At 44.9% G+C, this 13,840-nt stretch overlaps 3 protein-coding genes across 3 annotated transcripts in view; 1 reads left to right on the top strand and 2 right to left on the bottom strand.

Moving 5' to 3' along the window:
• The window catches only part of LOC123751494 (uncharacterized protein CG3556), a 98,362-nt gene extending 97,163 nt beyond the window's left edge, over positions 1-1,199 (top strand). The window contains exon 11 of the mRNA XM_069301337.1: positions 992-1,199. Coding sequence (XP_069157438.1) covers positions 992-1,053 — 62 coding nt within the window. The 3' untranslated portion in view covers positions 1,054-1,199. The remainder of the gene's footprint in view (positions 1-991) is intronic.
• Positions 1,200-4,314: 3,115 nt separating this feature from the next.
• On the bottom strand, positions 4,315-5,457 carry LOC138350409 (methyl-accepting chemotaxis protein 3-like). The gene has a single exon (XM_069301041.1). The coding sequence runs from the start codon at positions 5,455-5,457 to the stop codon at positions 4,315-4,317; it is 1,143 nt and encodes a 380-aa protein (XP_069157142.1).
• Positions 5,458-8,110: 2,653 nt separating this feature from the next.
• Positions 8,111-13,552, bottom strand: LOC138350453 (high mobility group nucleosome-binding domain-containing protein 5-like; the record flags this gene model as incomplete). The annotated part of the gene is given in 3 exon segments (XM_069301333.1): positions 8,111-11,313; positions 12,556-12,615; positions 13,503-13,552. Coding segments are annotated over 3 exon segments (376 nt in total), but the record flags the coding sequence as incomplete, so codon positions are not given.
• Positions 13,553-13,840: the final 288 nt, after the last annotated feature.

Raw genomic sequence — 13,840 nt, 5'->3', positions numbered from 1 at the left:
GCTGGGGGAGGTCAACATGCACCTTTATTGGTAGGACTGAGGTTGAACAATTGGTTTAACGTGACCTGCTTGGTTGAGTCGGCTTGGGCTGGTTTGTAAGGTCTCTTGTTCAAATATCTGTCCCCTATAACCTGTCCTCCTACAAAGAACGTCGTTTATTTTTTCGCTCGTATGCGTTATCTAAGGCCAAATATTGTTGCACTAGAACAAGGAAGTAGCTGGCGAAAGTGACGTACTGTCCCGTTTTCTGTTTTGGGTCCTCTGGTAGGTTAGGAGAGGACACTTTAAACTGACCGTTTTCTTGACGTTGGGAAACCTTAGGAGGACGGGCTGGGGCCCCTGAGCTTGAGCTTACTGGTGACATAGGGTCAGTTGTGCAACATTTAGTGGCTGCTGTTGCTCGCTCTCTGCCCTCCCTTGCAACCCTACTGGTCATTACCATTATTATACCATTATTACGAAATTCCCTTCCGTAAAAGCCTCTCGAATATTCGAAAGCCTTTTGTCAGTGTTCAACCTTCTTGCAGGCGAGGAGTCACAATAACGTGGCTGTTGTATGTTGACCAGACCACACACTAGAAGGTGAAGGGATGACGACGATTCGGTCCGTCCTGGACCATTCTCAAGTCGATTGTCGCAGGGTCTTCAACCTGCTTCAAGTTTTGGCGCGCAGTCAATCGCCTCACATTAAATATGACTGAACGGTATCAGAGTCTCGCTGTACTGGATGACGATGTCGGTCATCCAATATGCTCAACACCTCTCCAACACTCTGCACCTGTGCATATGTGGCTTCCTTACGAGTGACAACAAGACTTACACAACAGTTTCCTCCCCCCACACGAGTGCCTCGGGCCCGACCTCTGCTGCCTCCCGTCTCTACTGTGCACCATATACTCCGCTGCCTCTCACCCACCGTAGCTTACAGCATTAAAATAAGAAAAAACACAAATAACACTTTACACTAATTTGTCATTATTTCTCTCCTCAGGTGTTCAGGAGACGATCGTTGGCGACGGGGACTACATGTTGTTCTGGTACCATCAGATATAGCTCTACACACTCCTCCAACCTCGCCCTCTGGCCTCCATGATGTCTCTCTCTTCCTTCCAACCTCGCCCTCTGGCCTCCAAGATGTCTCTCTTCCTTCTAAACTCGCCCTCTGGCCTCCATGATGTCTCTCTCTTCCTTCCAACCTCGCCCTCTGGCCTCCAAGATGTCTCTCTTCCTTCTAAACTCGCCCTCTGGCCTCCAAGATGTCTCTCTTCCTTCTAAACTCGCCCTCTGGCCTCCAAGATGTCTCTCTTCCTTCTAAACTCGCCCTCTGGCCTCCATGATGTCTCTCTACCTTCTAAACTCGCCCTCTGGCCTCCATGATGTCTCTCTACCTTCTAAACTCGCCCTCTGGCCTCCATGATGTCTCTCTCTACCTTCTAAACTCGCCATCTGGCCTCCAAGATGTCTCTCTTCCTTCTAAACTCGCCCTCTGGCCTCCATGATGTCTCTCTTCCTTCTAAACTCGCCCTCTGGCCTCCATGATGTCTCTCTACCTTCTAAACTCGCCCTCTGGCCTCCATGATGTCTCTCTCTACCTTCTAAACTCGCCCTCTGGCCTCCAAGATGTCTCTCTACCTTCCAAACTCGCCCTCTGGCCTCCATGATGTCTCTCTACCTTCTAAACTCGCCCTCTGGCCTCCATGATGTCTCTCTACCTTCTAAACTCGCCCTCTGGCCTCCATGATGTCTCTCTCTACCTTCTAAACTCGCCATCTGGCCTCCAAGATGTCTCTCTTCCTTCTAAACTCGCCCTCTGGCCTCCATGATGTCTCTCTACCTTCTAAACTCGCCCTCTGGCCTCCATGATGTCTCTCTCTACCTTCTAAACTCGCCCTCTGGCCTCAAAGATGTCTCTCTACCTTCCAAACTCGCCCTCTGGCCTCCAAGATGTCTCTCTACCTTCCAACCTCGCCCTCTGGCCTCCAAGATGTTTGGCTCCTGACTGTACTTGCATCAGTTAGCCTTCGACGCACGGGTCTTGCCTTCAAGCTGTCTGCAAGCATTGATAAGTTGCTTCCAGCGCCGTTCTCGCCTCGTCTGCAACATGCTCACCTTCTCCAACACTATCACAGTTGTCCTCCATAACCCCGCCAGCAACATCTACCTTAGTGTGAAGTGATGATGAGTGTGACCAGAGATTCTGTCAAATAATAATGAAACGAACTTAACGTGTGTTAAACCAGCGTCATTGTTTAGTAACCTAGACGCTCACGCTCTCTGTCTCTGTCTCTCTCTCTCTCTCTCTCTCCCAGTCCAAGCTTAACACGTCTGCCTCCTCCTCCTCCTCCTCCTCCACTCCTGGCCAGCTCCTCCTGACCCCTGTTGTGCCCACATGTATAATGTATACATTAAGTATGTATATAGTGTAGATTGTATGACTGGTCCTCACCGTCGCGTTAAGCTGATGTTGTGGCAAGTTATTGTTCAGCAACAATAACAACAACAACACCACCACAATCACCAACACCACCAGCAACACCCACCACAACACCACAACCACCAACACCACCACCACCAACTACCACAACAGCACAACCACCACCAACACCACCACCAGTAACCACAATACCAAAACCACCACCAACACCACCACCACCACAACCACCAACACCACCACCACCACAACCACCAACACCACCACCACCACAACCACCAACACCACCACCACCAACTACCACAACACCACCACCAACCACCACCACAACCCAGCACTACAACCACAGGCGACAAACACCTTCCTACCTTAGACTAAGGGGAAACAATATGATTCCTTGTCTGCTAAAACAAATGGCAATATACTCCACATACTCAGACGTGCTGATATGCTCCTGTGTATAATACCAATTATTTCTCGTGGGAAACGAAGGTCTGAGATTGGCTGGAGGGAGGGGACTCGAACCGGCGTCACAGAAACTGTCTCACACACACACACACGCTGCTTACTCCATGTCATGTATGTTTTTCAAGGCCACGAAGTTTGCCTAAATGTCGTGTTTAATGAGGTTTTTGGTCGTTAGCGTCGAGCGGTCACCTTACAGCAGTAGTTGGGTTGTTTTCTCTGCTGGTGACATCACTCTTCTCTAATGGTGACATCCCTCTTTTCTGCTAATGACATCACTCTCAGCTGAGGTCGTCAGGTGGTCATTAGTGCCTCCATCGCAGTCACCTCACGACCATATGAACACAACATGCTTCCTTCTCCACTTGCCTTACAGTCCTTACCTTACTGTCTTTATCTAACATTGACTACGAAGACTTGAGGTCTAGCTCTTCATTGCCTGCCTTCAGGAAGGCTGTGCTTCGTTCTGCAATCTACCCTCCCGTTTTGATATTGTATTCGTGGGAAGTTAAATCAAATATGCCCACCCAGAGGTCCTGAGGGTACACAGTGCTCATTATGGACTCTGTGAGGACTCCTCACAGGACTGAGACGGACAGTCCTCTCCTGGATGAGAGAGGCAGCGACCGACGGGAGTCCCGGACTTATGTTAAATTCATCGAGCTTTCAGTAGGGAGGAAGGAGGGGGGATAGATAGAGCAATATCTCAGACGAATTAACATAACATGTTAGTCATTCCTCTCGGACACGTCTGTGAATGCATACTCGTATGGTCACCCTCATTTATCTTCCCGAAAGCCAATTAGAAACCAGCTTTTGGAGGGTCACTAAGGTTAACTTGGCCCTCAAGCATGGAGGTTGACTAAAGGGAACGGCTATTAGTATCTGCGCTTAATGACTAATCAAAAGTGAGCTCTGGCTTCACAGCCGCTTGAGGACCAATCACAAGCGCCGCTGACGTATGCCTGACCAATCATAAGCGCCGCTGACACTTGACTGACCAATCACAAGCTCTCCAGTCTCTCAGACCTTCGAAGCTCCGCCTCTGATAAAGGCGAGGAAACCTCAACTATTTTCCTATTTTGCATAAAATCAAAACCAGTTTCCTGGGATTTCCATAAAATAAGTATATATATGAACTGCCGTCTGAGGTTAAGTGACGACTTACGTAGGCTTAACTGTGATGATACGACGATAATGATGAGTAATTGTGCTTGTTATCACTCATAACGAAGATCCTTATAACAAGGAATCATTGTGAATATTTTTATGATAATAGTTAATGGAGATATTGTGATGATAGTGAAAGTGATCACGAGTAATGGTGAATATGAATGATGTATCGTGACATTATGATAACGATGACTAATGGTTAATTGGGTTATATTAATATAATGGTGAATGTGTTACTATTAACGTTAACGGTGAATAGTTGTGACAAGATAAAGCTTAATGAGATAATACATTAGATTATTTACAATGATCTTGCGTCTCTGTGACCTGTTAAAGCGTTCTTTGACCTGTTCCAGCATGCTGTGGACCTGTTCCAGCATGCTGTGGACCTGTTCCAGCATGCTGTGGACCTGTTCCAGCATGCTGTGGACCTGTTCCAGCATGCTGTGGACCTGTTCCAGCATGCTGTGGACCTGTTCCAGCATGCTGTGGACCTGTTCCAGCATGCTGTGGACCTGTTCCAGCATGCTGTGGACGTGTTCCAGCATGCTGTGGACCTGTTCCAGCATGCTGTGGACCTGTTCCAGCATGCTGTGGACCTGTTCCAGCATGCTGTGGACGTGTTCCAGCATGCTGTGGACCTGTTCCAGCATGCTGTGGACCTGTTCCAGCATGCTGTGGACCTGTTCCAGCATGCTGTGGACCTGTTCCAGCATGCTGTGGACCTGTTCCGGCATGCTGTGGACCTGTTCCGGCATGCTGTGGACCTGTTCCAGCATGCTGTGGACCTGTTCCAGCATGCTGTGGACCTGTTCCAGCATGCTGTGGACCTGTTCCAGCATGCTGTGGGCCTGTTCCAGCATGCTGTGGACCTGTTCCAGCATGCTGTGGACCTGTTCCAGCATGCTGTGGGCCTGTTCCAGCATGCTGTGGACCTGTTCCAGCATGCTGTGGACCTGTTCCAGCATGCTGTGGACCTGTTCCAGCATGCTGTGGACCTGTTCCAGCATGCTGTGGACCTGTTCCAGCATGCTGTGGACCTGTTCCAGCATGCTGTGGACCTGTTCCAGCATGCTGTGGACCTGTTCCAGCATGCTGTGGACCTGTTCCAGCATGCTGTGGACCTGTTCCAGCATGCTGTGGACCTGTTCCAGCATGCTGTGGACCTGTTCCAGCATGCTGTGGACCTGTTCCAGCATGCTGTGGACCTGTTCCAGCATGCTGTGGACCTGTTCCAGCATGCTGTGGACCTGTTCCAGCATGCTGTGGACCTGTTCCAGCATGCTGTGGACCTGTTCCAGCATGCTGTGGACCTGTTCCAGTATGCTGTGGACCTGTTCCAGCATGCTGTGGACCTGTTCCAGCATGCTGTGGACCTGTTCCAGCATGCTGTGACATGCTAATGTTACAACAGTGTATGCTCTCCTGTCGCTACCTCAGATATATTCCTTAGTTGTAAAACTGGCCATCGGTTTAAGTGTAAGTTGGTATATGCTTGAGAGACTGGCACCCCAAGCCAATGGAGCCACGACGCCGGTTGAGGTCAAGGCCTCAAAGTAACCATTTATCTGCCCTCTCTCCAACAGTTATTAATTCTTTAATGTCAACTCTATTTTCGCATTAATAATACGAGGTTCTTGCTAAATATTCCATGTGTGTGTATATTTTCATTTATTATACATGATTAGTATAATAATTAAATACTTTTTTTCCTTATATAGATGAGGGAATAGTTAAGAAAGATGTTAATAAACATGTAATGTAACAAAACAAAGAGTTAAGAGAGTGCATAATAAGATTTATTGCTTATTACTATGCTTCAGTGGGGTGCGGGTCCCCCCGCCCTGTCTACGAGTTCATTCACACGGTCCTGGCTCCGGTGTTTGTATATAACCAAGTGTCTCGCTCCCTCGTAAACCAGTGACTCGTGACTCATAAACCAATGACTCGCGACTCATGAACCAGTGACTCGCGACTCATGAACCAGTGACTCGTGACTCATAAGCCAGTGACTGGCGACTCATAAACCAGTGACTCGCGACTCATAAACCAGTGACTCGCGACTCATAAACCAGTGACTCGCGACTCATAAACCAGTGACTCGTGACTCATAAACCAGTGACTCGTGACTCATAAACCAATGACTCGCGACTCATAAACCAATGACTCGTGTCTCATAAACCAGCGACTCACAACTCATAAACCAGTGACTGGCGACTCTGCAGCATTGAGTCAGATTGGATGTGTATGGCCAGATTGTAAATAAAGTCTCCTAAAGTTTCAATATGTATTTTATTTAATCATATTCTAATTAAAATAGACCAGATTTTTAATGTTCCGTCTGTAGTCCTTCACTATTTTTTTCTATTCGTCTTTGTAACACAGAATGCGGAGGTGAGAGAGTAGTGGTGATAACAGAACAAGAGGTATACTCCACTTCTCAGTATATATATTATTCTTGCACACCTCTTATCATCCTTGCACATGATAAGCACGTAATTGACTTGCAATACGCGGTCATTATCCAGCGAGATTTGATTAGATAACGTCTCGGTAGTGATGATTAAATATTATAGTTCCCCATTAAACAACAATAAAATTAATGAAAACGGGAAAATAAGTTACACGCACAATTATTGTGTAATGGACTGTCTAGAAAAAATATTTCCTGGCAACCCTCCGATCATCTGGAGGTCACAAGTAATTCGAACGCAGCAGTTGTAACACGAACGCAGCAGTTGTAACACGAACGCAGCCGTTGTAACACGAACGCAGCAGTTGTAACACGAACGCAGCAGTTGTAACACGAACGCAGCCGTTGCAACACGAACGCAGCCGTTGTAACACAAACGCAGCCGTTGCAACACGAACGCAGCCGTCGCAACACGAACGCAGCCGTTGTAACACGAACGCAGCAGTTGTAACACGAACGCAGCAGTTGTAACACGAACGCAGCCGTTGCAACACGAACGCAGCCGTTGTAACACAAACGCAGCCGTCGCAACACGAACGTAGCCGTCGCAACACGAACGCAGCCGTTGCAACACGAACGCAGCCGTTGCAACACGAACGCAGCCGTTGCAACACGAACGCAGCCGTTGCAACACGAACGCAGCAGTTGCAACACGAACGTAGCCGTTGCAACACGAACGCAGCCGTTGCAACACGTACGCTTCATAATGATCAACAGGGCTGTCATAGACGCAACACCGCAACACAAGACAATCGTCTGACGATCCCCGTGAAGAGAGCTGAACCGCCTGAGGTGAGGATAGTCAGCAAGAGCCACTGGAGTCAGGACAATTCTGGACACCCTGGCCAACGCCGGTAGTCGTGCTACCCAAATTACAGTTGAGTAAATTGTAGTTGGTCATTCTCATGTTTATTTGGTTCTAGGAGTAAGGCGGCTATGAGGAGTTGGGGCGACGGGCTAAAGGAACTGTGTTCTGAGACTACCTAAGTGAGATAGGGAATTAACTGATAAGAGGATAAGGCTAAGATTATATAACTATTAGCTACAGAAAGGAGTGTTAGACCAAGCTTGTTTACCAAAATATTTAAATCAGTCCCCCCTCTTTTTTGTATATATATATATATATATATATATATATATATATATATATATATATATATATATATATGTAAGAGTGTGGGAAGTGTGGGAAGCTATTCTGGTAGGTAGAACTATAGTCCTAGTACAAGTTTCAACTTCAATTCATGAACGCAGTCTATTCCTCGCGTCGGCGACGCCAACACAGCTTGTATTCACTTAGCTGTGCTTGCATGGGAGGTGGGAAGAGGTGTTGAGCTTTGGCTCTTTGGTCCCGCCTCTCAACTGATCAACTGATGTACAGATTCCTGAGCCTCCTGGGCTCTATCATATCTACATTTGAAACTATGTATATGGAGGTTGCCTCCTCCACCTCACTGCCTAATGCATTGTGTCACACATTGCATCCTCGTGAGCTCCAGCAACGCTAGACATCAAAGAATAGAATAAATATTAAGTACAAACCAAATAGGCTGAGAAGAAAACGCAGATTATTCTGGCTATAATTTATTCCACTGGGAAACAGACCGTGATTTATTGTCGAGACTGAATGCTCCAACTCACGACAAGTTTTGTATATAAATTATAAAATAATTGTCATGAATTACTCTAAATTATCATAAACTACCAAATTGATATTTTTACATACCACGTTAATAATTATATATAAACATTGTCATGAAACATTAATATCACGTATAATTAATAATAAGATGCAGTGTTATGATAATTAATATAAAGCATCATAAAACACTAATAATTACCTTTAAGACAAGTGTTACGAATAATCTATACATTACAATTCCCTAGGTGTGTGGATCTAAATTTCCTTACAGTGGATATATATATATAATGAATGTATATATGTAAATAACATAGGAAGCGTCAATCACAAATCGCTCACAAGCTGAACGTTATCAAGGCAAAACGCTATCTTCAAGGCGGGACTCAGCAGCCACAGGATAGCTCAGCAGGCTATCCTAGTGATCGGGGCGAGGGGTGTGGCTGTTGTTGTGTTTCACGACGCGTGTTTCATACCTTAGCTACCTAGTCTTGGTTCAAGTTGCATGTATTTCACGCTTTTAATTGCTCGTGTATGGTAGGGCGATGACTCTTATGGTTTTTCATTGATAAGAGGGAGAATTTATATTTTATGTAAGTCTATCATAAAAATACGGTTTTCTTTGGACGTTTGCTCGATATAAAAAATGAGTACGAGTAGAACGATAACTAAAACATATTTTCTTCAGATTTAACCTTAAGATGCACTCAATCAGGTTTGCTCCCTTCCTTATACTGTGACGTAAATGCATGCGCTCACACACACACACACACACACACACACACACACACACACACACACACACACACACACACACACACACACACGCACACACGCACACACACGAATTACCTCACAACAATACTAACAGTAAAGTTCTTCTACACTAATTTGAGCATACAGGTATAACTACAACAAATTTTAAAATCTCTTTGATTTCTTTTTAATCTCTTTTAGTTGAAGGCCTAATATAGACTACTACCACCGAGCAAGGACGTCTTTCTGAGGTCTTTATTGCCGTGTATGTGTTTTCCCCATCACTCGATCACCACTGAAATATATTTCATTCATTCACAAGCACACCTCATGTGTCCCCCTCGTCTGCTACCCTTCCGCCCCCTCACTCTGCGTCTGACTAGACCAGAGCTCACGTGAAGAGCGGGCAGGAACCCGACACTCACACGGTGAGCTACAAACACATCTCTCAACAACACACACACACACACGTTTATTCCATGCTAAACATGTTAATTACACACCTATTTAACCCTAGATAGGCTTAGTACCATACGCTACGCTACACTTATCATACGCTACACAAGCCTGTCATACGGCAAACACGTGTGTCATACTCCAAGCACGCCTATGTTACGTCAAACACGGCTATCTCGTACGTCAAACACACGTATCATATGCCAGGTATGCTTATCATACGCCAGATATGCCTATCGTACGCCAGGCACACCCGGCGTACGTATCGAAAGGCAGATACATGATACATACACCAGACACGATTCACGAGGATTCTATCACTTGTTGGCTAACACTATTATGTGTATTAAAAAAAATCTAGGTTTCAGTCTCTACCCGACAGAGTCTTCTTGCTAGCCTTCGACACTTAAGCTTACATCTTGTATGGCAGTTATCCTAATTATAGACGTGAGGCATAATGATATGTATAATTGGCGCGTCTACAACACGACCCTCAAGGGCTGTTGTAGACGCAAGATATGTTTGGGACAAAGGTACTTTACGAATGGTTTGGTTCTTGGTGTTTTGACGCAAGAGGAGGTCGCTGCTTAGCTGAATTGATCTTTGGAGACAATATGCGGAAGATGGTCGATGACTGGTTGAGCCAAGCAGTATTTATCTTGGCTAACTAGTGCTTCAACTCTGACATCACCGATCATCCAGTTGCAAGTTCAGTGCTTAACATTCCATTCAATCCCGAATGCATTTCGCAACAGTCAACTCAATCACAGTTCATTTTTAAGCCATCCCAGGCAAGGTAGCAAGCAGAGGAAGCTCAAGAAGATATATGAGAGGAGGTCAGCTACACACAAACTGTGGCCGGCGTCCGGCGCTTCACTGTGGCCACTTGTTTTCTCGGCTCAAAGATGATACCTTTTCAGGTGAGACTAAACACGACTTGCAAGGAGGAAAAACAAGATCTGAATAGGTTTATATAAACATGATAACGGCAGGGATAATATTGATAAACTATATCATAAATTCTAAATGGCTCTTCCTTCTTCTTTTTGTTAGACTCATATTGAGTGGCTGTACCTACCAACCCCCCCAACCCCCCTCCCTACCTGTTGGCTACGACAGGCGCGGTTGTCCGTGACTACAGCTGTTAATTACAGCTTTTGTATATCACTAGATAATCTATGGCCAGTGACGGACGCTTCGCTACGACTGTTAGTGGCCTTAATACGCGAACGAGTCAAATATTTTCACGTGAATAAAATGTTCTGTGTCACGACATCTTAAGAATTCCCAAACTGTCAGCCCCTCTCGTGTAATTAATACTGATGTGGTCCGGACACTGAGGTTTGGAATGCATTGACGCTTGTTTTGTTTTGTGTTTTGCCTTCAGAATGAATCCTTAAACTGAATCATTTGCTGCTCGCGCCAGCCTGCCATCAAAGCGGAAACATAGTGCAGTATACCACAGGAAATTATTTTTGTCCAGCCAAAATGTCTAGCATGATCAAATTATTTTGTAATGACGTGAACATTTTTAAATTAATAATACTAAAAGAAGGTTCGAACGAGTGTTTGATCACAGCCGGACAAGTCGAGCCGCGCCACTCCGCTGCGCCTCACGACCAACCGAACATAAACTGAAGAAAATATGGTGCTTCTATTCTTCCTTTTCTGTCTCCGCCGCGTCTTTATCGGCCTCTTCTGCGTCTCCCTCCACCTGCTTGCTCCCTTCCTCTTCTTCTACAGCCTTTTCTTCGTCCTCTTCCTTCTCGCCGGACGCTTCTTCGTCTCCTTCCTTCTCGGCTCCTTCGTCAGACTTCTCCTCCTCCTCCTCCGCCGCTACCTCTCCTCCCTCCTCCTTCTCCCCATCTGCCTCGCCTCCTGCATCTTCCTTCGCATCTTCGCTTTCCGCCGCATCACCACCTGATGGAAATGCAGTGACACAAACATTAATGACATTATAACTGTGACAACACTTTATAACTTTGTTCTGCTCACTGCTCGCGTAGAGCGGCTTGAGAACACCACACCCCAGAAGGACTCGAACCCAGACAGCCAGGAGCACCATGCACCACGGCGCACCTGGCTCTTTAACCTGGACTGAAAAGCGAGTTATGTATTATGATAATAATAATAACAGGCTAGAATTATTAGACAATAAAGCATTCAAAACATCAGTTGTTCAGCCATGATCTCGCTCACAATACTTAGCATCAGGGATAAATTAGCTGAGAACTGGCAGATGCTGTTCAATGTAGGCCACAAACGACTTGAGAATGGTCCAGGACGGACCGAAACGTTGTCGTCCCTTCACCTTCTAGTGTGTGGTCTGGTCAACATAATTTAGCCACGTTATTGTGACTCATCGCCTGCATAGGCCATCAGATATCGGCAAATTAACAGTGAAATTAAAAAAAAAATCCTAAACTGGATTAGAAGGGAACTAAAAATCACGAAAACAATTAATAAATGCTTGAAGTAAAGTCAGTAAATTGACTTTACTTCATATATGCTTCAAGGAGTCTTCCACTTCCCGAAGAATATACACCGAGACTTGACTTTAGTACTGAATAATGTCCAGGACTAAATTACACTGGCTGGCTGGTCAATAAGCATGTTTCACAACCTTAATAACCCTTCTGCAGTTGATAGATGTTTAAAGTCCAACACCAAACCAGATGTATTTTTATCCTCGAGTTTGGTCAAGTGAGAGTCTCTCTTTACGTAGGGAAGCTCGCGTCATCGGATCTTATATATTCTTAAGAGAATACTGACAATAATAACTAATCGCTGGCAACAGAAACCTCCCTTATGACGGCTAATACAACTCTATAATCACTTGAAACATGAAGAATAACGAGATAATATTAACATAGTTTAGAGATATAAAATTAACTTTGCTGAATACTATATTTCAACTAGAATAAATTTATATTTAAAAATAAAGAGCCATATGCAATCGTAACTTTCCAGACATAAGAAATAAGTAATAATTTAAGTATAAATAAAGTAAAAGAAAATCAAGAATTAATACAGTAAAAAAATCAAGAATTAATACAGTAAAAAAGCTTCAAGTATAAGATAAAGGTGTTTGCCTCATGAGACCTGCTTCACGTGGCGTCAATATAGCATTAAGGTAAACAACTTCTTTGTTTATGTTCGTACCTGCTTCGTCGGCAACGTCCTCCCCACCTTCGGCTGTGTCAGCAGTTTCGTCTCCAGCTTCTGCAGTAATGAAGGAATTATATGAAATAAAGATAGAGAACAATTTTGTGTAACTTTCTAAAGAAAAAAAGAAAACGGAATTTCTTGGCTAACTAAAGTCATTATACATTTTTAGTTACTAGGTATAAGATCACGTTACTTGGGACGAAGGGAGTAGGTACTATGACTTACCAGGAGTGGTTAGGTAAGGGGAATTACTGAGGGGAACCCTTTCCCCTCAGTAATTACTGAGGGGAAATGGTTCAGGTAGAATAACTATACTGCAAGTTACTAGGTAAACTCGATTATATTTTCGCATTAAATATTTCGTACACATGATGATGGAAGGCTATTTTATGATATATAAAATAACATAAATCATAAACTCTCATGAGAACATTATGTTTAGTGAGGTTCATGAGTTTGTGTTTACAGTCGCGTTACAATATTATGATCATGTTTTGGGTTTAAACCAATTCAATATTAAAATAAATTTGATTTAGAGCTTTATGAATAAATTTCCCCCACCACAGAGAGAGACACATGCATGTGTCACAGTTTATACTTTGAGAATATATCTGCTGGCTGGTCTGTAAGCTCTGCCGTGGAGTTAATAACCACAGAGGAACCTCTTAAATAATTTACCCTTAGACAGAATTCTGGAAGCGTTGCATATAGGCTCGTGGCCCCCACATTACTGGCCTACAAGCCCCGGCTGGGGGACCCGCCATAACTCCGATAAGAAAAGTGAAGAGAAAGAGGCTAGATAAACTTAGACGCGCACACAGGGAGCCGCAGATTGACACTCACGAAGACAGACAGACAGGCAAACAGGCATATACAAACATAAAGAGTCTTGCAAGACCCCCACGAACCATTGTGAAAAATAAGAGGTCGTTAGTGCTCACCTTGGAGGTCGTTCTCCTCCGTCGCCTCCGCTACTTCCTCCTCCGGGCGGCTGTTACTTTCTGTGGAAAGAAAATTTCTTGATAAAATAGAAGAAGAAGAACCCCTGAAGGAGAGAGTATATGAGCAGCGAGGGAAGGTGATGGAGGCGTCGCCTGGTGCTCACTCCCAAGCACAGCACTACTGACCCTGTGCTCTGGAAAGCTCTGAACTGAGCCCCATACTGCTGTAACGCCATATATGATTGGATGACCTTAGCATTTTTAAAGTCACACCTTTCGTGCGTTAATTTGTCACAGGTTAAAGAGGTCAGGTCGCGTCAGGTGACCTCGCTCGTTGC

Source organism: Procambarus clarkii, chromosome 45, assembly GCF_040958095.1.
Source record: "Procambarus clarkii isolate CNS0578487 chromosome 45, FALCON_Pclarkii_2.0, whole genome shotgun sequence".
Classification (NCBI taxonomy): Eukaryota; Metazoa; Arthropoda; class Malacostraca; order Decapoda; family Cambaridae; genus Procambarus; species Procambarus clarkii.
This window is presented reverse-complemented; position numbering and strand designations above follow the sequence as displayed.

Excerpts from the sequence above, each read along its gene's own strand:
- LOC138350409 (XM_069301041.1), bottom strand. The coding sequence starts at position 5,457 with ATGCTGGAACAGGTCCACAGCATGCTGGAACAGGTCCACAGCATGCTG.